This window comes from Panulirus ornatus, chromosome 6 (assembly GCF_036320965.1).
Source record: "Panulirus ornatus isolate Po-2019 chromosome 6, ASM3632096v1, whole genome shotgun sequence".
NCBI lineage: Eukaryota > Metazoa > Arthropoda > Malacostraca > Decapoda > Palinuridae > Panulirus > Panulirus ornatus.
The window spans coordinates 55,564,330-55,591,257 of NC_092229.1; the positions used below are offsets into that span (position 1 = coordinate 55,564,330).

Sequence of the window (26,928 nt, forward strand, 5' to 3'; positions counted from 1 at the left end):
TGTATATACATGTGTACGTGGGTGGGTTAGACCATTCCTCTTATGTTTCCTGGCGCTACCTTGCTATTTCACGTGTGGCGGGGTGGCGACGGGAATGGATGAAGGCAGCAAGTATGAATATGTACATGTGCATATATGTATGTGTCTGTGTATGTATATGTATGTATACGTTGAAATGTTAATGTATGTATAACTGCGTGTATGGGTGTTTATGTATATATAAACATGTGTACGTGGGTGGGTTGGACCATTCCTCTTCTGTTTCCTGGGGCTACCTTGCTAACGCAGGAGACAGCGATTAAGTATAATAAATACAATAAATAAATACTTCCTAATAACTATTTCAATTAACAGTTTGTCACATTTAAAATGGCCAAAAGACATATTTACATTATGATCAAATGTGCCTCATATCAAATGACTGAATTACATTTCTTTCACTGAAACAATTTAATTTAGCCATGGTCTTAGCTCCTTCCCAGTTGATATGGTGATCGAAGGTAGCTTTATATAGGCATAAACCGCTGCTCTGCTGGGCCTTCCTAACACTATACTTTATGTTGTGAGATCCCTGTCTCCACATCTTACCCCAATAGTCTAATATGAAATTGGTTATAGTCTTTACATGGGACTTCATAAATAAAACCTGTACTATTTGATGGGCTATTTTTGATGAGGGCTTTCTTGATGGTGTTCTTGAGTTTGAATACTACTTGTACATCACATCTTTTGGGAATGTGAACACATTCAAGAAAATTCTCATGGAATGGAAGAACAAGGGTTCTATGGATACTTTGACATTCTGGCTTATCATTTTGGCCACTACAGAAACGTTTCCTTGCTGTATTCTGACACTGGTTAAGCATATTTATTGGGTATCTTTGCTTCTGTCCAATGTACTGAATCATTTTCAATCAATCATCTAAAAATTCAGGATCTGTTTTGACTGGAAATGCCCTTGATGTTGTTTCCCCAAGATGTTTGGGAGGAAGGTCAACACATCATCTACTGAAACATTGGTAAACAACAATTTCACACCAAAACTCACTAATCTATAAGGATACTTTACATTTAGGGATTTCAGCTTTCTAACCAGACCCTCACTGATTTGTATGAATGAATCTGAAATAGTGCACAAATCACTAGCCATTTGAATAACTTATATGTAGCAGAACCTATAGAGCTTACAATTGGCCTCAGGGGACTGTTTGGTTTGTGGGTCTTGAATAAGCCATACATGTATGGTTTATTCTGTGTTGAAAATTGGATTGTGATACTTTGTGTGCCTTAGGTAATGGTTTACTGTTTTCATATGGGAGGAAGATAAGCCCAGTGCAGGTTGGAAGATCCTTGTTTCAGATGGAAAAACAATCAAGAAGACAATGAAATGATCCGTGGTGTATTATATAGAGTACTTTTCAAAGGAAATAAGAACTCTGTCCCACTTAGGTTTGTTATGACTCTAGAAAAATTAAAGAAAGATGAAACTGCATATAATAAAAGCAGACAAAAGTAATGCTGTAGTGATTATGAATAAATGTGATTATAAAGAAAAAGTGTGTGATCTCCAACATGATACTAATACATACTTTGAACTAAACAGGGATCCAACAAGAAAACAGATTAAAGAGATAAATCATTTGCTGAAAGGCAGGGAAGGCTTGATCAAACAATTTTCAACACAGAACCCAACAACACCATTTATGTATGGCTTAATCAAGACCCACAAACCAAACAATCCCCTCAGAGGCCTCTCTTTTCTCTCTCAATAGCAACTTTACTTCTTCACCCCACCACTTAATACCCTTTTTAATCTGCCCACCTCCCATCATTCATGTGCCAAATGCATCTCTTGCTCATGCCAGCAATGCTTATCTAAATACCTTCCAATCCACACCCATTCCCCGTGCTTCATTTAGTCTCATCTTCTGCCATTCTACATCCCAAACCTTGTGGTTGTGGAGTTTCTTCATAGAATTTGCTTTTTCAAGCTCACTTACTCTCTCTTCACTGACACTGTTTCCCCTTTACTGAAAACCTCTACACATCTTCACCCTCGCCTCCACAAGACAGTGATCAGACATCATATCAACTGTGCCTCTCAGTGCCTTTACATCCAAAAGTTTCTCTTCTACATGCCTATCAATCAATATTTAATCCAATAATGCTTGATGACCACCTCTCCTAATCACATTGTATTCTTGCATATGCCCCTCTTTTAAAACCAAGTATTCTCAATCATCCGTCCTTTTTCTGCACACAACTCCAGCAGCTGTTCACCATTTCCAATCACAACACTGAATAACCCATGTCTCCAAATTATACCCTCAACTGCCACATTATACACCTTTACATTTTCAATGAACATCACTAATATTCGGTCTCTTACATCAAAACTGCTGACATACTCACTTACCTGATCCCAAAACACTTGCCTCTCATCTTTTCTCTCATGGCCAGGTGAATAAGCACACAACTCCAGCAGCTGTTCACCATTCCCAATCACAACACTGAATACCCCACGTCTCCAAATTATACCCCCAACTACCACATTATACACCTTTACATTTTCAATCACCATCACTAATATTCAGTCTCTTACATCAAAACTGCTGACATACTTACCTACCTGCTCCCAAAACACTTGCCTCTCATCTTTCCTCTCATGGCCAGGTGAATAAGCACTAATAACTACCCACATCTTGTCATTCTCTTTCATTTTTAGCCCGATCCAGAATCTACTTCCTCACACTCTATCACACACTCCCACAACTCCTGCTTCATAAGTAGTGCTACTCCTTCCTTGGCTCTTGTCCTCTCACCAATGCATCTTTACTCCTGTGACATTTTCAAACCGTTGTTTCCCTTTACCTTTTAGGTCTACTTCACTTAGAGTCAGAACATCAGGGTGTCTTTCTTCAAAGATGCTACCTATCTCCCCTCTTTTCTCATCTTGGTTATATCACACACATTTCGGCAAACAAGCCTGAGCCTTCGAGGAGAATGAACACTCCATGCTTGGCTCCTTCTGTTCTTTCTTCAGAAATAAAAAGATTTTTTTTTCAGCCCCTGCCCTTGTCCTCTTTAGTTGCCTTCTATGACAGCCAGGGAATATGGAGGAGGAATTTTTTCTCCTCTACCCCAATTATATTTTTTTTTGTATGTGTTTGCCATTTTCTCCATTAGCATGATAGTGCCAGGAATAGACAAAGATAGGCTGCTTTTGCTTACATCCATTCTCTAGCTGTCATGTGCAATGCACCTAATCCACAGCCCCCTGTCCACAACCAGAGCCCACAGACCTTTCTCTGTAAAGCTCATCATTCCAATTCTATCTCAAGCATAACATTCACTCTTTTTTATGTTCAGGCCCTGGTCACTCCTTGTCCCCTCCATTTCTGATACATATACTCTCTTTGATAACCTCTCACCACTCATTCTCTCCATATGTCCAACCATTTCAGCACACAATTCTTAGCTCTCTCAATAACATTCTTATTACCACACCCCTCTGTCACCCTTTTATCACTTCCTTGATAAAACAACCTCACATCATATAATGTCTTCAAACATTTAATTTCTAAAAAATCCACCATCCACTGCACACCCTTATCTATAGCCCACACCTTGCATCCATACACTGTTGGCACTACTTCATACATACTCACTTTCAGCCTCCTAGATAATGAACTGCTATGGAAATGAGCTATTTGAGAGAAGCATGTGGTATGATGAGATGGTAAGAAGAAAGAAATGTGGGGCTGTAAGAGAGATTTGGTATGGAAGGGAATGCAAAGGGAATGAACTGTGGAGCAGCAAGGTGGTTGAAATGTAATACTTTGAGGTAGTTTAGGATTGTGGAAAGAATGCAAGACAGGGAATTCACAAGGATAGTGTATGACAGTACAATTAAGAGGGCAAGCGTGAGAAGAACACCATCTGTGTCAAGGAGAAAAAGAGTGGAAGAGTACTGGAGAGACAAATGGCAGAAGAATGCATGGAATGGTGTATGTGAGGAAGGCAAGTAAGGAAATGGATGAGTGGAGGCTTTTGCTGTGGCCATCCCCTTGATGGGAGTTCCTGGTGGAAACAGGCATCATAGATATGGATAGATAGATACACTGATAATTACCTCTTTTTTCCAGAGCCTTCACCCCTTGCCCATCCTATGACTCGCTTGTGCTTCCATGTTTCCATTTGCTGTCATGTCCACTCCAAGAGATCTAAAACACTTCACTTCTAAATTTTCTCCATCTAAACTCACATCCAGCTTAATTGTTCCTGTGCCCCACTAAATCTAATGACCCTACTTTTATTCACATTCACTTTCAACTTCCTCCCCTTAAATACTAAACCAAACACAGATGCCAACTTCTGTAGTTTCTCAGTTAAATCTGCCACCAGTGCAGCATAATCAGCAAACAATAAACACTTCCTAGGCCCCCTCAGCCCCTAGACACTGCATACTTGGCCTTTCTCCAAGACTCTTCCATTTACCTACCTCACCACCCACTATAAACAAATTAAACAGCCATGGTGACATCACACATCCCTGCCACAGACCAACCTTCACCTGGAACCACATACTCTCCTTCTTACCTACAAGCACACTTGCTTTAAATCCTTGATAAAAACTGATCACTGCTTCTGGTCATTTTCTTCCCATACATATTTGCAAGACCTTCCACAAGGTATCTCTTATCAACCTTATCTTATCATATGCTTTCTTGAGATTCATAAATGCCACATACAAGTATTGAAGTAGCAGGGGAAAACAAAGAAAGAACAGTATGGTCTGTTAGAGGACAGGGTGCTTTGGTATCAGTGCAGTGCACATAACAGCTAGAGAACATATGTAAGAGAAGTAGGTCTTTTCTTCTTCATCTGTTCCTGTAGCTGCCTTGCTACTGCAAGATATGACTATGTATAAAATATTCATGTATTTTTGCTTTTAAGTTTTCAATTCATAAACATGAAATCAATCTAAAAGTATCTTTCATTAAAGATACTGTAACTGAAAGCAAAGTCACCAACGTTAATTAAATTTTCTGCAAGTCTCATGAATAACAAATCTTTATTAGAAATAAGCCAACTGCAAATCAAAATTAAGCTCCAAAGTAATATATCACTATATTTTCATTAGTTTTGATTTCAAGGTGTAAATGATTCATCTTACCTGATGGTTTCTGCTGATGTATCAGAGGGATCTATGATGAGTATGGCAACTTTATCTTCAAGAGAGACCCTTATGAATCGTACACCATCCTGTTTTCCTATGTGACTTTCGATGTTCTTCACGCAGGAATTACAAGTCATGCCTATCAATTAAAGAAATTAACCAACCAAATAATCTCCCTCATTTCTTCTCCTTACATTAAATGAGGTTGCGCTGTTTGGGGGTTTGTACTTGTTACTGTCCTAATGCTCTTCTAACACATCAAATTCAAGGGCTTCATGTTTGTCCACTAAAGTAATGGCCACTATGTTAACATTGGCATTCCCTTCTAATTCTTAGTTTCATTTCCTTTATTTTCCCTATGGAACACTTAATTTGTACATGAATCATACCTTATAATCTTCTCCTTACACGTCATCCTGTGAAGATGGGCCACAATGGTGTTAGCAAGGTAAAATGGTAGGGTGAGAAGTTTTACCAAAGTCTCACCATACATAACAGGGATTGCAATGACTGATCAAAAATAGGAGCAGGAAAAAACTGTGCATGATAATTGTTCTGACAATCAGAACAATGAAAAGATCCACCACAAAAAAATCCACTGAATATGATAAATGCATAATTAAAGCAATTCTGGGGGAAGCAAGATAAGCCCTTCTTACATATGCAAAGTCCTCATTATTGTGGATTTTGACAAGTAAAATGAAATCCACTACAAATATTTGGATTCGCGTGGAAAAATCAATTATGGAGATAAAAATTCAGTGAATGTGTTAAGAAAAACTTTCCTTACCAACATATCACAGGAAACATTCAAGACAGAAAGGAAGATACATCAGTTCTAAATTTCCTATCAAATACAACACCAAGGAAATAAAAAGTATCATGCAAGCTACCTCACTTGGCAAAAGTAGTTTTGTAGTGTTTGAATCAGAGTGTGTGGTTAGTAAAGTAATAACAATGAAATCAGAATGAAAACTGAGCCTATGAGGAGATCAAAGGGTAGTACAGGTACACCACTGAATTTCCGGCAACTGATGGTTCAGCACCTCCTTTAATCTGGTCAAAATTACATGAGGGAACTTGAAATTACCACGGCCACCAGACTAATTTACTGGGCGGCCACACACGGAGTTGTGTGTAGGGTGCGCTAATTCACATTCTTTACACTGCACTTGTTGGTGGTGATACTGCAATTCTGTGAGATTCCTACCTTATTTTGCTTATATTCAACCCTAACTATGGCTTCTAAGACATATGAGTGTCAGTCATGGTGTCAAACGTACACACCAGTCCATACTGATCCAAGATAAAGTAGAACTGTTGAAAAAATGGACAGTGGTGTTTCAGTGCGTAAGATGTGTGACATCTACAATATTGGGTCATCAACTATTTATAATGTAAAGAAGGAAAGGGAGAAAGTATTGAAATTCTATGCAGACAGCGATTCCAAGATGCAAATGATGATTAGAAAAACTATGAAAGATGGTAAGAGTACTGAGCATGATCGTGTGATGATGGAATGATTTTAGCAGCATTGGAGTGATGGAGTGGACTTGTCAGGTAGCATGATAATGGACCAGGCCAAGATGTTCCATAAAGAATTTAAATCACAACATGAGCGTGACTATAGTGAAGGATGGCTTCAAAGATTCAAGAAGTGTCATGGAATTTCCATGAATAAAGTGTGCAGAGAAAAGCAGTCTACAAACCATGAAGGAGCTACCAAGTATGTGGACGAATTTGCAAAACTCGTAGCTGATGAGCACCTCAGTCCTGAGCAGGTATATAATGTAGTTGAAACTGCATCATTCTGAAGATACATACCTAGGAAAACACTAACAACAGAAGATGAAGAAGACTCCACAGGATTCAAACATTCTAAGGACAGACTTAACATCTTAGGGTGCTGAAACATTTCATATTTGTTTAACTTAAATTTCTAGCAGTTCGTGGTATACTTTAGACAAATGGGAGATGTATAATTAGAGGGTATGAGGTGTATTGATGAATTACTATTATGTGACCACAGTTGGTCCGGCAAATAGTTAATCCAGCCAGGCTTTAGAACCAAGAATGCCGGAAAATCAGTGGTGTACCTGCAATACAAATAGCCAAACAATAACCATATGAACAAATCCTGAGATAAGGAATTATACACTCTGAGTATGGAACATGACTGGGAGATGTATAAAAGAAAGAGGCAAGAGGTCAAGAGAAAGGTGCAAGAGGTGAAAAAAAGGGCAAATAAGAGTTGGGGTGAGAGAGAATCATTACTTACTGGTTGGGAAGGTTATTTAATGTATGTATGATTCATGGTGAGGTGCCTGAGGACTGGCGGAATGCGTGCATAGTGCCATTGTACAAAGGCAAAGGGGACAAAGGTGAGTGCTCAAATTACATAGGTATAAGTTTGTTGAGTATTCCTGGGAAATTATATGAGAGGATATTGATTGAGAGGGTGAAGGCATGTACAGAGCATCAGATTGGGGAAGAGCAGTGTGGTTTCAGAAGTGGTAAAGGATGTGTGGATCAGGTGTTTGCTTTGAAGAATGTATGTGAGAAATACTTAGAAAAGCAAATGGATTTGTATGAAGCATTTATGGATCTGGAGAAGGCATATGATAGAGTTGATAGAGATGTCTGTGGAAGGTATTAAGAATATATGGTGTGGGAGGCAAGTTGTTAGAAGCAGTGAAAAGTTTTTATCGAGGATGTAAGGCATGTGTACGTGTAGGAAGAGAGGAAAGTGATTGGTTCTCAGTGAATGAAGGTTTGCGGCAGGGGTGTGTGATGTCTCCATGGTTGTTTAATTTGTTTATGGATGGGGTTTTTAGGGAGGTGAATGCAAGAGTTTTCGTAAGAGGGGCAAGTATGAAGTCTGTTGTGGATGAGAGAGCTTGGAAAGCGAGTCAGTTGTTGTTCACTGATGATACAGTGCTGGTGGCTGATTCATGTGAGAAACTGCAGAAGCTGGTGACTGAGTTTGGTTAGTGTGTGAAAGAAGAAAGTTGAGAGTAAATGTGAATAAGAGCAAGGTTATTAAGTATAATAGGGTTGAGGGTCAAGTCAACTGGGAGGTAAGTTTGAATGGAGAAAAACTGGAGGAAGTGAAGTGTTTTAGATATCTGGGAGTGGATTTGGCAGCGGATGGAACCATGAGCAGAAGTGAATCATAGGGTGGGGGAGAGGGCGAAAATTCTGGGAGCCTTGAAGAATGTGGAAGTCGAGAACATTATCTCGGAAAGCAAAAATGGGTATGTTTGAAGGAATAGTGGTTCCAACAATGTTGTATGGTTGCGAGGCGTGAGCTATGGATAGAGTTGTGCAGAGGAGGGTGGATGTGCTGGAAATGAGATGTTTGAGGACAATGTGTGGTGTGAGGTGGTTTGATTGAGTAAGTAATAATAGGGTAAGTGAGATGTGTGGTAATAAAAAGAATGTGGTTGAGAGAGCAGAAGAGGGTGTTTTGAAATGGTTTGGTCACATGGAGAGAATGTGTGAGGAAAGATTGGCAAAGAGGATATAAGTGTCAGAGGTGGAGGGAACGAGGAGAAGTGGGAGACCAAATTGGAGGTGGAAAGATGGAGTGAAAAAGATTTTGAGTGATCGGGGCCTGAACATACAGGAGGGTGAAAGGCGTGCAAGGAATAGAGTGAATCGGAACGATGTGGTATACCGGGGTCAACGTGCTGTCAATGGATTGAGCCAGGGCATGTGAAGTGTCTGGGGTAAACCATGGAAAGTTCTGTGGGGCCTGGATGTGGAAAGGGAGCTGTGGTTTCGGTGCATTATTACATGACAGCTAGAGACTGAGTGTGAACGAATGTAGCCTTTGTTGTCTTTTCCTAGCACTACCTCGCACACATGAGGAGGGAGGGGGTTGTTATTTCATGTGTGGCAAGGTGGCGATGGGAATGAGAAAAGGGAGACAGTATGAATTATGTACATGTATATATGTATGTGTCTGTGTGTATATATATGTATACATTGAGATGTATAGGTATGTATATTTGCGTGTGTGGACGTGTATGTACATACATGTGTATGTGGGTGGGTTGGGCCATTCTTTCGTCTGTTTCCTTGCGCTACCATCCGAATCAGCCACCAGCACTGTATCATCAGCGAACAACTGACTCACTTCCCAAGCCCTCTCATCCACAACAGACTCCATACTTTCCCCTTTCTCCAAAACTCTTGCATTCACCTTCCTAACCACCCTATCCACAAACAAATTAAACAACAATGGAGATATCATGCACCCCTGCTGCAAACCGACATTCTCTGAGGACCAATCACTTTCTTCTCTTCCTACTTGTATACATGCCTTACATCCTTGGCAAAAACTTTTCACTGCTTCTAGCAACTTACTCCCCCACACTATATACCCTTTAAACCTTCCACAAAGCATCTCTGTCAACCCTATCATCTGCCTTCTCCAGATCCATTAATGCTACATACAAATCCACCTGTTTTTCTAAGTATTTCTCACATACATTCTTCAAAGCAAACATCTGATCCACACATCCTCTGCCACTTCTGAAACCACGCTGCTCTTCCCCAATCTGATGCTCAGTACATACATTTACCCTCTCAATCAATACCCTCCCATATAATTTCCTAAGAATACTAAACAAACTTATGTCTCTGTAATTTGAACACTTATCTCTATCCCCTTTGCCTTTGTACAATGGCACTATGCATGCATTCTGCCAATCCTCAGGCACTTCACCAAGATCCATACATACACTGAATATCCTTACCAACCAATCAACAACACAGTCACCCCCCTTTTTTATTAAATCTTTAATAAATTCCACTGCAATACCACATGTAAAGCTAAAAATTACATTCCTAAGAGAATTCAACGTGGAAGACATCCATTGATGCATGGACAAAATAAAAATTTCACCAGGTATATTCAAGGTTTGCGGCTGGGGTGTGGGATGTCTCCATGGTTGTTTAATTTGTTTATGGATGGGGTTGTTAGGGAGGTGAATGCAAGAGTTTTGGAAAGAGGGGCAAGTATGCAGTCTGTTGTGGATGAAAGAGCTTGGGAAGTGAGTCAGTTGTTGTTCGCGGATGATACAGCGCTGGTGGCTGATTCATGTGAGAAACTGCAGAAGCTGGTGACTGAGTTTGGTAAAGTGTGTGAAAGAAGAAAGCTGAGAGTAAATGTGAATAAGAGCAAGGTTATTAGGTACAGTAGGGTTGAGGGACAAGTCAACTGTGAGGTCAGTTTGAATGGAGAAAAAACTGGAGGAAGTGAAGTGTTTTAGATATCTGGGACTGGATTTGGCAGAGGATGGAACCATGGAAGCGGAAGTGAATCATAGGGTGGGGGAGGGGGCGAAAGTTCTGGGAGCGTTGAAGAATGTGTGGAAGTCGAGAACATTATCTCAGAAAGCAAAAATGCGTGTTTGAAGGGACAGTGGTTCCAACAACATTATATATATGGTTGCGAGGCATGGGCTATGGATAGAGTTGTGTGGAGGAGGGTGGATGTGCTGGAAATGAGATGTTTGAGGACAATATGTGGTGAGAGGTGGTTTGATCGAGTAAGTAATAATAGGGTAAGAGAGATGTGTGGTAATAAAAAGAGTGTGGTTGAGAGAGCAGAAGAGGATGTTTTGAAATGGTTTGGTCACATGGAGAGAATGAGTGAGAAAAGATTGACCAAGAGAATATAAGTGTCAGAGGTGGAGGGAACAAGGAGAAGTGGGAGACCAAATTGGAGGCGGAAAGATGGAGTGAAAAAGATTTTAAGTGATCGGGGCCTGAACATGCAGGAGGATGAAAGGCAGGCAAGGAATAGAGTGAAATGGAACGATGTGGTATACTGAGGCCGACGTGCTGTCACTGGATCGAACCAAGGCACGTGAAGCGTCTGGAGTAAACCATGGAAAGTTCTGGGGGGCCTGGATGTGGAAAGGGAGCTGTGGTTTTGGTGCATTATTACATGACAGCTAGAGACTGAGTGTGAACGAATGTGGACTTTGTTGTCTTTTCCTAGCGCTACCTTGTGCACATGCGGGGAGAGGGGGTTGTTATTTCATGTGTGGCAGGGTGGCGCACAACTCTATCCATAGCCCACGCCTCGCAACCATACAACATTGTTGGAACCACTATTCCCTCAAACATACCCATTTTTGCTTTCCGAGATAATGTTCTCGACTTCTAAACATTCTTCAAGGCTCCCAGGATTTTCGCCCCCTCCCCCACCCTATGATTCACTTCCGCTTCCATGGTTCCATCCGCTGCCAAATCCACTCCCAAATATCTAAAACACTTTACTTCCTCCAGTTTTTCTCCATTCAAACTTACCTCCCAATTGACTTGACCCTCAACCCTACTGTACCTAATAACCTTGCTCTTATTCACATTCACTCTTAACTTTCTTCTTTCACACACTTTACCAAACTCAGTCACCAGCTTTTGCAGTTTCTCACATGAATCAGCCACCAGCGCTGTATCATCAGTGAACAACAACTGACTCACTTCCCAAGCTCTCTCATCCACAACAGACTGCATACTTGCCCCTCTTTCCAAAACTCTTGCATTCACCTCCCTAACAACCCCATCCATAAACAAATTAAACAACCATGGAGACATCACACACCCCTGCTGCAAACCTACATTCACTGAGAACCAATCACTTTCCTCTCTTCCTACACGTACACATGCCTTACATCCTCGATAAAAACTTTTCACTGCTTCTAACAACTTGTCTCCCACACCATATATTCTTAGTACCTTCCACAGAGCATCTCTATCAACTCTATCATATGCCTTCTCCAGATCCATAAATGCTACATTTAAATCCATTTGCTTCTCTAAGTATTTCTCACATACATTCTTCAAAGCAAACACCTGATCCACACATCCTCTACCACTTCTGAAACCACACTGCTCTTCCCCAATCTGATGCTCTGTACATGCCTTCACTCTCTCAATCAATACCCTCCCATATAATTTACCAGGAATACTCAACAAACTTATACCTCTGTAATTTGAGCACTCACTCTTATCCCCTTTGCCTTTGTACAATGGCACTATATATGTATATGTCTGCGTGTGTATATATATGTATACGTTGAGATGTATAGGTATGTATATGTACATGTGTGGATGTGTATGTATATACATGTGTATGTGGGTGGGTTGGACCATTCTTTTGTCTGTTTCCTCGCGCTAAGTTGCTAACGCAGGAGACAGCGACAAAGCAAAATAAAATAAATAAATACTATTCAAGGAGAGTACAGAAATACTTCACTGACCATGAGATGTTCAGAAAATTAAAATTCCAGGAGTCATAGCTATGGGGGTGGAAAAAAGCAAATATCATAAGCGTTTCAACAAAGAAGACAGGCTAAATACAGTAAACAATGGGTTAGAATCTCTTTTCAGCATAGCTTGTAACTAATCGTAATACATCTGAAAACAATCAGACAGCACATGGATGAATAATGACAGGAAGCATCTGTTAAGAGGAAGAAGCCATTCATAATGATTCTAACAGACTTCTATCATAGGAGTGGCAACTAACGATATAACCTAGAGAAAGAGACTCTGGCTAGTAGACTGAGTTCTTGGACAACCAGAGGTTAGTTTAAGAAAATTAACCATCTTCAGCTGATCAAAATAATCATTTGTGGAAGAGAACAGCGAACAAAGATACCTTTTCAAACTGGGATGGCTTAAACAGAGGTACCTAACAAGACAGTCTTGGAACTGCAGCTGTAAATGATTTATGAAAAAAAGGCAAGTTATTCACCGTTCAATGTCAAAATTCCATTCACAAACTTGAACAAAGATAGATTTAGAAATTTGGGGGCATATATTTCATAAAAATCTGAGAATGTATTATCAGTCTGGTCATGCCACTTAAGGAGACAAGCAGACATGTTAAAAAAATTCCAACAATAGGCAACAAAGACTATAGCGTAAATAAAGGAGCTACAGTCATGGAAAGAAGAACAAGCACTCATCTTGGAAGAGAGAAGGAAGAACAGAAACATGATCAAACCCTTAAAGACTTTGAATTGATTTGAAAATATCAATACAGGTCAACTTTTTAACATAAAGAGTACAGTAACAGATTTACTAAGCATAGGAAAATAAAGAAATGAGCTACAGAATATCCTGAAATACTTCTATGGTATAATGCAGAGTAAAGAATGAATGAAAAATCTTGTGATAGCAAAGGAACATTATAAGTGCTCAGGCTCTACAAATTAAACACCCTTCTCACAAAATGTACAGCTTCACCACACACACACACATGCACTTCTATGAGAACCTTCTATGAGACTTCTGTGAGGGAGTGACTTCTGCTTTAAACAAAACAAAAGGATGGGTGGCTTATGTGTATCTAGACTGTTACAAAGCATTAGAAACTGTATCACATGGGAAGCAGGTAAAGATGATGGATCTTCAGGCAAGAATAAAGGGGAGATTCCTTTGATAAACTGATAGATAATTACCTAGTGGGAGGATGCAAAGGACACATGTTAGAGGAGTCATATAAAAATAAGCTGGGGTTGCCATTGATATGCTGTAGAGCTTAGTCCTGGGATAATTGATTTCTCGATCTATGTAAATGACTTGCCAAAAGGACTGGACTTATACCCAAATATGGTTGTGACTGAAGTCAAGGTCATGAGTAAAGCAAAGAATGATGAGGATTACATCAAATTACAAGGAGACCTAGAAAGCTGCCAAAAAAAGTAGTCAGATACATGGTGATGAAGTTTTACCCAAAGCAATGCAAAGTAATGAAGACAAGACACATTGAAATAAAAAAGCCTTGATGTGAATAATATCTAGCAGGAAATATGCTCCAGGAATCTGTGAGCGAATACAACTTATGAATTAATACTTTACATATCCTGAATTGCAAAGGAGACAAACTGTCTTTTAGCAAATTCAAAATATATTCAAATACAGCAAATGGTTTAGAAAACTGTTCACATCATATACTAGACCAAGACAAGAACATGCTTCTCAAATTTGGTCACTGCGGTTGAAGAGGCCCAAAGAACTAACACAGAATGTTCTAAGGGCAACAAAGATGGTACAAGAATTAAGAGAGCTGAGAGAAATCTTAAAAGCCAAAAACTTGTCCACCACAGAAGCAAGAAGAGAACAGGGTAATTGATCTTTAATTCTCTAAACCACTTTAAGGAAGTCAATAGTGAACAGTTCCTCAAAAAATGTAAAGACAGCTTAACCAAAGACTATGCCATGAAGGAATGAATTATTGAGAAATGATGTAAAGAAGTACTTTTATGATGTATGAGTAGTGGAAGAATGGAATAATGTAAACAAATTCATGCAATTCTGAGTGCTGATGGTATCCAAAATTTAAAAAAGTTACATGATAGTTACAAAAGATTTACAGATGGAACCCTTTAAGTGTGGACCTCCCTCCCCATACTATCAAATACACACACACACACACACACACACACACACACATACACACATACACACACACACACTCACAAACACACACACACACACACAATGCACAGGCCACCTGGCTTCAATACCACATAGGTTCAACTCCTTTAAGAGCTGGTTGATAGAATGGGTACCTGACATAGGCTAAGGTGTGTGTGTGTGTGTGTGTGTGCAAAAATACATAGGAGTAAAAAGTAGATACATATTTACAAGGTTAACAGGACAGGGCAACAAGAGTGTGAAACTCTCCACCCATAAAATACAAATAGTAATCACGCAAAAGTGAGGAGATTTGCATCAGTTTAAAAGTGGACAAAAACAGACTCCGAAGTAATTATGATGCATGGGTGATGAAATTCAAGTCAGGCAAATGCAAAGTACTGAGGATGGGACAATGTGAAAGACAGCCTCTATATGATTATCATGTGGATGGAAATAAACTTCAAGATTTTGTGTGTGAGAAAGACTTTGAAGTCAGCATCATTAGCTAATCTATCATCAAAGTTCAATACAAAGGAGAAAAACTGTCTTCTGACAAATATCAAACAGCTTTAAGGTATATTACAGACAAGGAAATATGTATTTAGCTTGCTGCTTGTAACATACATAAGATCAAAACCACAATATGATTTTCAAGTTTGGTTACCTTACCTAAAGAAGCACAAAGAGGAGGGCAACAAAGATGGTACCAAAATTAACAGGCATAAGTTACACGGAAGATCAAAACCACAATATGATTTTCAAGTTTGGTTACCTTACCTAAAGAAGCACAAATAGGAGGGCAACAAAGGTGGTACCAAAATTAGCAGACATAAGTTACACAGAAAAGCTAAAGGCTTTAAATTTGCTGACCTTGGAAGTGAAAACAATCAGGGGTGACATGGTCAGATACTGAATTATGAGAGCTTAGTTACAGGGAAACGCTGAAGGCTTTAAATTTGATAACCTAGGAGGAAAGAGTAAGCAGTGGCCTGATTACACCCTTTAAGTTTTTTAAATAGACTGACGATGTGAACAGTGAGCAGTTCTTCGAGAGATGAAGGGATAGAACAACCAGGTGCATGACATGAAATTAAACATGAAACTTGTTAAAAACTTGTAAAGAGGCATTTATACAGTATGAGCAGTGGATGAATGGAAAAGAATGACTAAGAACATGGTTAATGCAGACAGCACACAAAAATCAAGAAGTTGTATGATAGCAGGAAATGTTCTAGAGATAAGGCCCAATGCATGGAAAACTCCCTGCCCATACAACACAAGTAGGTAATTACACACACATAAAGGGAACTAACTGTCTGCTAGCAAATATCAGAACTGCAATCAAGTTTACTTTACTTTCAAAATCCTCTATTTCTACAATCATTCTTTTCTATTTCATTTTCTAATTTCACCATAGCAAAACACATATTACCCCCAAAGATACATTACCTTACAGTATCAACTAATAAAGAGACAGCCTCACCTTTAACAGAAAGTTGAATAAGCTGGTCCCCACAGACACAGTTGGGGGGTTCCCCTAACAAATTAGCCACTCTGATGTTACCAACCAAGTCGTGCCCTGAAATGTCCGAATCCAACTGGTTTTCATCAATTTTCACTAGAGTCTCACTTCTATTGATCAGTTTTGCCTCAAATCCCATATCATCAATCCTCTCAGCAATCTGATTCCCAGTAGTCACTTGTGGGTTGTGAATTACTATTCCTTGTTTTGCAGCCAAGTCTACTTTAACAGACTCCACGCCAGGTAGTACATTTACAACTCCTTCTATGTTCTGTACACATGAATGGCATGTCATGCCTTCTATGCCAATAACAGAAGTAATGGCTGCCATTGTGCTTTTGAAATGTCACACACAAAAACTGAAACACAACCACTAATTCACTATGATAATGTTTCTGTCTAAGAAGTATATTTTCAGTTTCATAATACACTCACAAGATGTAAAAGTTGCTTTGTGACAAAAGCGATTGCCTAGATTTCTTCACATACATCATGGCCAGGAAGAGTAAATTTCATCCCAGACAGCTTCTTGACTTGCTATCTCATCAGTGGACAAAAGGAGTATCAAAGATCATCAGGTGACTTGTGTACATCGACTGCCCATAATGAAAACCACCATCTCATCTTCATCATACCTTCAATTACCTGTGAAAACAATGTGATATATAAATCATGTTCAGTAATGAAAAACTTTATAAAAAAGTCCAGTTCATAGTGTGAAAGGAATTGTATTCATGACACATTACATGGTAATAAGAGAATGGCAACAAGATCATAATACCACAGTCCTAAAGTGTGAATCAAGTATAAATATATCATACTGGGTTTCAATAAACTGAGTTGCCAACATTTTAAGAACCAAGGAAACAAATACAGTAAATAGGTATAATGCAAATCATGTTAGTTAAAATCATACATGCAAGTAACAAGTGGAAAAATGTGCAGGAAAATATTCACAGCATATACAGTGTATTACACCAAAACTGGACAATGTATCTTAAGTTTGGTTTTGTCACAAGAAGAAACATACAAATCTGAGAGAGAAGGTCCAGTGGAGGGCAGCAAAGATGTGTGTGATATGAAAAACCTGAGTGACAAAGAGAGGTTTCCAGCTATGAAGTTGCCCACATTCAAAACTAGTATAAGGAGAGGAGATGGGTACTTAGCAAAGCAAGAAACATGTTCAGTTTTCATATGGTAAAAGTGTGGTGGATAGATGGGAGAGTCCATGTGAAGGGACTGTGAATATAAACTGGATCTCAAATTTCATCACCAAGTTATAGAAACAAAAGAACCAAACATAAAAGGTTTACAGGAAGGCAAGTAAGATGGTACCAGAAATGAGAGAAATGAGTTACAGGGAGAGGCTAGAGGCCATACAGTTACCCATTTGGGAAGCAGATAAATAACTTGACCACAAGTCTCTAAATAATTTTAACAATGGTGACATTCAACAGTTTTTTGAAACATACTGAGAGAGAGGAAGCAACCACAAATGATGTAAAGAAGTAACAACATCCACTTCTTCCAAGACCATAACACCATATTTACTAGCCATGAGGCCTCAGCACCACATCCACTTCCTCCAAGGCCGCAGCACCACTTCCATTTTCCCAAGGACCACAGCACCACATTCACTTACTGTGATATTTAGTATAGTATATTGGTAAGGGTAGTTCCAGTTAAATGCTTAATAGTCCAAAATAACTGTTTTACTCTGGAAAAATTCTGGTGGCTACAGTGGTTGGTTATATAGTTGTGTTTTGTAAACAAAACCTCAGTTATGCCATAAAAAGCATCCATTGCCTACAATGTTATGACATCCTTTCCCCCCTTAAATTTCAAAAGTAAAATAATGTGTTTACTGGTTTTTGTACCTCGATCATTATCAAGAAAATTACTAACTCCTTGCTCTATTACAGAAACACAGAATCATCTAAATACTAAAAAAAATCCACATTCTTGAAATCATATATACAATACAGTAAAATAACTTGTTTTCTGTTTCACTTTCAATGTATTACATGCAATATTGTACTTCACATTACTGTCATACTCTACATATCTAACCTCACATGTCTATCTATGACTCTTCCAGACCTCGTTTTAATTTTCACTAGGCTTCCCGAAGGAACCATTTAGGGTGAACTTCCTTCAGGTCTCTCTCTGCATATTCAACTCCCTTTTGCTTGGAAAACAGATGTTACCCTCTCTTTGATCTTCAGGTGTTCTATTAGATTCCTGAATCACCATCTGCACAGAATTCATTTGTCCTGTAGCCTACTGTGTGTCACTCATATCATCCTCACCCCACTCCTGTATGATTTCTTCTTTCCTCTCTTGGAGCTCCCTGCTCTATCAATTTTACACTTCTAAATCTCATTTGATCAACATATCTCCTGACAACTCTATTATCAAACAGCTCAATTTTATATGACATGAGTCTAGTTACTCCCACTACAACTCCTGGTACCCAGGGAGCTCCCCTACCACTATAATTCTCCATAATACCTTTATCATTCATCCTAAATTCCCTCAAAGGCTGCTCTTATCATGATATATCTTTTGATCTTTCCTTTTTTTCCTTTTCTTAAGTTTGGTCTCAGTAGGTTAAGGGGTCCCAACAGATTTCTACCCATTAGCAACTCTGCTAGGGTACTCCCACTTACAAAGTATGTTGAATGTCTACATCTGAATAAGAACCTGGACCTTTAATGTCTGATTTTTTCATTTTCATTAGCCCATTTTCAAATGTTTGGATGGCTCTTATAGCCATTTCATTAGAGCAAAGATGAAAAGGAGCACAAGTAACATGGTCAATCCCATTTTTCTGCATAAATTGGCCAAATTCATGACTGGTAAACTGGCTCCCATTACCTAACACTGAGGGCTACCCATGAGTGGTAAAATATCCCTTAACTCAGCAATGACTGTGAGTGCCGATGTACTATTCATAATTCTTACCTCTAACCATTGTGAGTAGGACTCAGTGAGGACCAAATACAAATGCCCCATAAATGATCCTGTGAAATCTACATGTACTCTCTGCCATGGCTTATATGGGTATGGCCACTCATGAAGGGGTGCAACACAGGGTTTATTTCTATTCATTTGACAAATCTCACATTTCTATCATTTGTTCAATATCCCTCTCTAATTTAGGCCACCAAACATATGATCTAGCAATCCCCTTCACTGTGGAGATAACTGGATGAGCCTTGTGTAGTTCTCTTAATACACTTTGCAGTCCAGGAAGAGGAACCACAACCCTGTTGCCCCACATTATGTAACCTTCATCTGTACTAAGTTCATACCTGCACATATAAAATAACTTAAACTCTGGGACCTGAGAAGCTTTTGACCAACCATCCTTGACAAAAGACAAAACTCTAGCATATAATGGACCATGCTCTGTCCACCTCCAGATATGTTGGCTGCAACTGGTGAATCTTCAATGTGCTCTAACTACATGGTATCTGTGGGGAGTGGTACTGATGAGGGTTTCTCCACCAATGGTAACCTATGCAATAGGCCAGCATTTGTACTGTCGCAGCCATTTCTAAATTTCAAATGGTAATCATAAGCAACAAGTGAGTTGGCCCAAAGTTATATTTTTGCACTAGCTATACCAGGCAATGCCTTCTATTCATATAAAAGTGAAACTATGGGCTTCATCTGTTACTAAAGTGAAGGATCTTCCATACACATAGTTATTAATATAGTGCACCCCAAACACTATTGTCAAACTTTCCCTGTCAATTTATGCATAATTTCTATCAGCATCATGCAGTGTGCATGAAACAAAAGCAATAGGTTGTTTAGATCCATCTTCATTTTGGTGTGCTAGCACTGCCCCTACACCATACAGTGGTCACATGACAAACCAAGAGGACTATCTGGATCATATTCATTTATTTATTTTGCTTTGTTGCTGTCTCCTACATTAGCGAGGTAGTGCAAGGAAACAGACGAAAGAATGGCCCAACCCACCCATATACACATGTACATACATAAACGTCCACACACGCAAATATACATACCTATACACCTCAATGTATACATATATATATACACACACAGATATATACATATATACACATACATAATTCATAGTCTGCCTTTATTCATTCCCAACGCCACCCCGCCACACATGAAATAACAACACCCTCCCCCCTCATGTGTGCGAGGTAGCGCTAGGAAAAGACAATAAAGGCCATATTCGTTCACACTCAGTCTCTAGCTGTCATGTAATAATGCACCAAAACCACAGCTCCCTTTCCCCATCCAGGCCCCAAAGAACTTTCCATGGTTTACCCCAGATGCTTCACATGCCCTGGTTCAATCCACTGACAGCACATCGACCCCGGTATACCACATCGTTCCAATTCACTCTATTCCTTGCCCGCCTTTCACCCTCCTGCATGTTCAGGCCCCGATCACTCAAAATCTTTTTCACTCCATCTTTCCACCTCCAATTTGGTCTCCCACTTCTCATCGTTCCCTCCACCTGTGACACATATATCCTCTTGGTCAATCTTTCCTCACCCATTCTCTCCATGTGACCAAACCATTTCAAAACATCCTCTTCTGCTCTCTCAACCACACTCTTTTTATTACCACACATCTCTCTTACCCTTACATTACTTACTCGATCAAACCACCTCACACCACAGATTGTCCTCAATCATCTCATTTCCAGCACATCCACCCTCCTCTGCACAACTCTATCCATAGCCCATGCCTCGCAACAATGCAACATTGTTGGAACCACTATTCCTTCAAACATACCCTAGGATTCACTTCCGCTTCCATGGTTCCATCCGCTGCCAAATCCACTACCAGATAACTAAAACACTTCACTTCCTCCAGATTTTCTCCATTCAAACTTACCTCCCAATTGACTTGACCCTAAACCCTACTGTACCTAATAACCTTGCTCTTATTCACATTCACTCTCAACTTTCTTCTTTCACACACTTTACCAAACTCAGTCACCAGCTTCTGCAGTTTCTCACATGAATCAGCCACCAGCGCTGTATCATCAGTGAACAAAAACTGACTTACTTCCCAAGCTCTCTCATTCACAACAGACTGCATACTTGCCCCTCTTTCCAAAACTCTTGCATTCACCTCCCTAACAACCCCATCCATAAACAAATTAAACAACCATGGAGACATCACACACCCCTGCCGCAAACCTACATTCACTGAGAACCAATCACTTTCCTCTCTTCCTACACGTACACATGCCTTACATCCTCGATAAAAACTTTTCACTGCTTCTAAAAGCTTGCCTTCCACACCATATATTCTTAATACCTTCCACAGAGCATCTCTATCAACTCTATCATATGCCTTCTCCAGATCCATAAATGCTACATACAAATCCATTTGCTTTTCTAAGTATTTCTCACGTACATTCTTCAAAGCAAACACCTGATCCACACATCCTCTACCACTTCTGAAACCAAACTGCTCTTCCCCAATCTGATGCTCTGTACATGCCCTCACCCTCTCAATCAATACCCTCCCATATAATTTACCAGGAATACTCAACAAACTTATACCTTTGTAATTTGAGCACTCGCCTTTGTCCCCTTTGCCTTTGTACAGTGGCACTATGCAAGCATTCCGCCAGTCCTCAGGCACCTCACCATGAATCATACATACATTAAATAACCTTACCAACCAGTCAACAATACAGTCACCCCCTTTTTCAATAACTTCCACTGCAATACCATCCAAACCCGCTGCCTTGCCGGCTTTCATCTTCCACAAAGCTTTTACTACCTCTTCCCTGTTTACCAAATTGTTCTCCCTAACCCTCTCATTTTCTACACCACCTCGACCAAAACACCCTATATCTGCCACTCTATCATCAAACACATTCAACAAACCTTCAAAATACTCACTCCATCTGCTTCTCACATCACCACTACTTGTTATCACCTCCCCATTAGCCCCCTTCACTGAAGTTCCCATTTGTTCCCTTGTCTTACGCACTTTGTTTACCTCCTTCCAAAACATCGTTTTATTCTCCCTAAAATTTAATGATACTCTCTCACGCCAACTCTCAGTTGCCCTCTTTTTCACCTCTCGTACCTTTCTCTTGACCTCCTGCCTCTTTCTTTTATATATCTCCCACACATTTGCATTATTTCCCTGCAAAAACCCTCCAAATGCCTCTCTCTTCACTTTCACTAATCATCTTACTTTTTCATCCCACCACTCGCTACCCTTTCTAATCTGCCCACCTCCCATGCTTCTCATGCCACAAGCATCTTTTGCGCAAGCCATCGCTGCTTCCCTAAATACATCCCATTCCCCCCCCACTCCCCTTACCTCCTTTGTTCTCATCTTTTTCCATTCTGTACTCAGTCTCTCCTGGTACTTCCTCACACAAGTCTCCTTCCCAAGCTCACTTACTCTCACCACTCTCTTCACCCCAACATTATCTCTTCTTTTCTGAAAACCTCTACAAATCTTCACCTTCGCCTCCACAAGATAATGATCAGACATCCCTCCACTTGCACCTCTCAGCACATTAACATCCAAAAGTCTCTCTTTTGCCTGCCTATCAATTAACATGTAATCCATTAACGCTCTCTGGCCATCTCTCCTACTTACACACATATACTTATGTATATCTCTCTTTTTAAACCAGGTATTCCCAATCATCAGTCCTTTTTCAGCACATAAATCTACAAGCTCTTCACCATTTCCATTTACAACACTGAACACCCCATGTATACCAATTATTCCCTCAACTGCCACATTACTCACCTTTTCATTCAAATCACCCATCACTATAACCCGGTCTCGTGCATCAAAACCACTAACACACTCACTCAGCTGCTCCCAAAACACTTGTCTCTTATGATCTTTCTTCTCATGCCCAGGGGCATATGCACCAATAATCACCCATCTCTCTCCATCAACTTTCAGTTTTACCCATATCAATCTAGAGTTTACTTTCTTACTCTCTGTCACATACTCCCACCACTCATTTTTCAGGAGTAGTGCTACTCCTTCCCTTGCTGTTTTCCTCTCACTAACCCCTGACTTTACTCCCAAGACATTCCCAAACCACTCTTCCCCTTTACCCTTAAGCTTTGTTTCACTCAGAGCCAAAACATCCAGGTTCCTTTCCTCAAACATACTACCTATCTCTCCTTTTTTCTCATCTCAGTTACATCCACACACATTTAGACACCCTAATCTGAGCCTTCGAGGAGGATGAGCACTCCCCACGAGACTCCTTCTCCTATTTCCCCTTTTAGAAAGTTAAAATAGAAGGAGGGGAAGGTTTCCAGCCCCCTGCTCCCGTCCCCTTTAGTCGCCTTCTACAACACGTGAGGAATGCGTGGGAAGTACTCTTTCTCCCCTATCCCCAGGGATATCTGGATCATAATGTACCAAAACCTTTCTTACATGCAGTTTCTTGTGGATGCAACCATTGCCATGGCAGCCCCTTTCTTAACAACATATACAATGATGCAAGCACTTCAGAGAGGCTCCTGAAGAATTTATCATAAATATCTATGCCTCCTAAGAACGATCACAGTGTTTGCACATCTGTTGGCCTGGGTGCATCCAGAATTGCTTTTACCTTTACTTTTGTAATACATATATGCCCTGTGCATCACTTGTGTGTCCTAAATAACTCACACTGTTTAGGAAAAAACTCATATTTGTCAAAATGCAGCTTGAAACCTATTTCATTTAATCTCACTACCAGCTTGGTCAAGTTTGTCCTATGTTCTTCTTCAGTGCTCCCAGTGATCAATATATAAAGTGAATATTACAACAGTGTGTGGAATATCTCTCAATAAATTGTACATTTCCATTTGAAAAATCCCTGGTGCACTCTTGATCCCACAGGATAACTTTTTATACCTGAGAAACCTTGTGTGTGTGCTAATCACAGAGTAATTTTTTGACTTCATCCAATAGCATCGGATGATGAGCAGTACTCGAGTCCAATTTTGAGAATGACTTACCAAACTGGTCGATAAGTCATTCATTTCTGAAACTGGGAAAGTGTCCTTCTTAGCCACTGGGTTCACTGTCACTTTAGCCTCCACAAATTCTTACTTGTGAAGATGGCTTGGAAACAACCACTATGAGAGCGGCTCATTCTGAACTTTCTAAACTTTCACTGGTGCCACTGGCCTGTCCAATTCTGTCTGCGGCCTCTCTCAAGGAAAAAGGCAGTGGGCAAGCTTCCAAAAATTTTGGCTTTACACTAGCATATACATAAATTTGGCCCTCCCCCCAGTGTATGTACTAAAACCTTCCTCACATACATCAGCAGACTTAATATTTAAATCATTCATAAACTTTTCATTGCCATCCAACCATTCACATACATTAAACAATGAATGTTTCCAATCAATCTGGAGTGTTTGTAACTTGTTCCTACCTAACAAATTTTGTCTATCACCTTCTACCACTACTAACAACAACTCACATACTAGACCATAGTGTGTGACATGAGTTTTCATCACCTTCAACCCAGTCTTTTTTTCTATGAATGCCTTCAATATCATCAATCATCTTCCATTAGTTTCTCTTGTAACATGGGTATCCTATCACACAACCTCTAATAAACACTTTCATAAAATTATGGTAAAACTGCACCATTGTCTATCTTCAATTCTACTTCTTGCCCTTCAATATTTAGTCTGCATATTGAAGAATGTGTGTAAGAAATACTTAGAAAAACATATGGTTCTCTATGTAGCATTTATGGATCTGGAGAAGGCATATGATAGGGTTGATAAGAGATACTATGGGGAAGGTGTTAAGAGTATATGGTGTGGGGGAATTGGGGGGGTAAGCTGCTAGAAGCAGAGAAGTTTTTATCATGGGTGTAAGGATTGTGTACAAATAGGAGGAGAGGAGAGTGACTGTTTCTCAGTGAAGGTCAGTCTACAGCAGGGGTGTATGATGTCCCAATGGATGCTAAATTTGCTTATGGACAGGTTGGTTAGGGAAGTAAAAGCAAGAGTTTTGGAGAGGGGGTGAGTAAGCAGTCTGTTGGAAGTGAGAGGGCCTGGGAAGTGAGTCAGTTGTTGTTTGCTGATGATACAGAACTGGTGGTTAATTTGAGTGAAAAACTGCAGAAGTTGGTGACAGAGTTTGGAAAGTGTGTGAAAGGAGAAAGTTGAGAGCAAATGTGAATAAGGGCAAGGTTACTGTTCAGCAGGGTTAGAGACAAGTTAGTTGGGATGTAAGTTTGAATGAAGAAAAATTGGAGGAAGTGAAGAGTTTCAGATAACTGGGAGTGGACTTAGTAGTGAATGGAATCATGGAAATAGAAGGGTCATAGGGTGGGGGAGGGGGCAAAGGTTCCAGGAGCAAAGAAGAATGTGTGGAAAGAGAATACATTATCTCGGAGCAAAAATGGGAATGTTTGAAGGGATATTAGTTCCAACAACAATATATGGTTACGAGGTATGGGCTATAGATAGGGTTGTATGGAGGAGGGTGGATGTGTTGGAAATCAAATGCTGAGTACACTATGCAGTGTGAGGTGGTTCGATCGGGTAAGTAATGAGAAGGTAACAAAGATGTGTGGTAATAAAAAGGATGTGGTTATGAGGGAAGAAGGTGTGTTGAAATGGTTTGAACATATGGAGAGAATGAATGAGGAAAGGTTGACAAAGAGGATATATGTGTCAGAGGTAGAGGTAACAAGAAGTGGGAGAGCAAATTGGAGGTGAAAGGATGGAGTGAAAAAGATTTTGAGCGCTCAGGGCCTGAACATACAGGAGGGTGAGAGGCATGCAAGGAATAGAAAGAATAGGAAAGATGTGGTATACCGTGGTCAACGTGCTGTCAATGGACTGAACATGTGAAACGTCTGGGGTAAACCATGGAAAGGTCTGTGGGGCCTGGATGTGGATAAGGAGCTGTGGTTTCGGTGCATTCCACATGACAGCTAGAGACTGTGTGAATGAATGTGGCCTTTTTTGTCTGTTTCCCTGGTGCCACCTTGTTGACACATGGGGTGGTGAAACATTTCCTGTGGGGTGGGGTGGCGCCAGGAATGGATGAAGGCAAGCTAGGATGAATGTGTACATGTGTATATGTGCATATGTCTGTGTGCGTGTAAGTATATGTATGTATGGGTGTATATGTTGATATGTACATGTATATGTATGTATATGTACGTGTATGTGCATTTATGTATATACATGTGTATATGAGTGGATGGGATGTCCTTTGTCTGTTTCCTGGCACTACATCTCTAATGCAGGAAATGGCAATCATGTATAATAAAAATAAATAATCTATAATATTGTATGGTTGAACATCACCCAACTGTAACTCACTTTTGTTTCCACTACTATATTTCATTCATATCCTTCTTCCTGGTTTTCTACTTTCTCCACGTGATACATTCTACCTCTTCTGGGCAGTCCTCTTCTCCCTCTTGGTGGTCCTCTTCCCCCTCTTGGTGCAGTTCTTCTTCTTAGTGAAGGTGTTCTCTTGAGTGTGTTGTCTGGAGATGGCCTGAAACTGCTACAAGGAAATGCCCATTCATCCTTTCTTCTCTCGCCCCAGTTCTGTCGCTGAAGCTGCTGACAGGTACGGGAAAATGGCCTACCTGTTGGTAGTTGTAGTACCTTTTGTCTCTGGCCTAACAGCTGTCTGGATTATGACCCTTACCACATCTTCAACAGAGTGTGCCTTGTGTCACTGCATGCAGGGATAATGGCTGTTTCATGTTTGACACATCCTTCTGTGTTGCCTCTATTGCCATTGCCAAATAGTAAATTTT

The 26,928-nt window shown here is 40.0% G+C and overlaps 1 protein-coding gene across 1 annotated transcript in view; it reads right to left on the reverse strand.

Annotated features, from left to right (window-relative positions):
* The window catches only part of LOC139749254 (copper-transporting ATPase 1-like), a 364,429-nt gene that overhangs the window by 280,266 nt on the left and 57,235 nt on the right, over positions 1-26,928 (reverse strand). The window contains exons 2-3 of the mRNA XM_071662991.1: positions 16,104-16,787; positions 5,177-5,318 (exon numbers count right to left, since the gene is read on the reverse strand). Coding sequence (XP_071519092.1) covers positions 5,177-5,318; positions 16,104-16,473 — 512 coding nt within the window. The 5' untranslated portion in view covers positions 16,474-16,787. The remainder of the gene's footprint in view (positions 1-5,176; positions 5,319-16,103; positions 16,788-26,928) is intronic.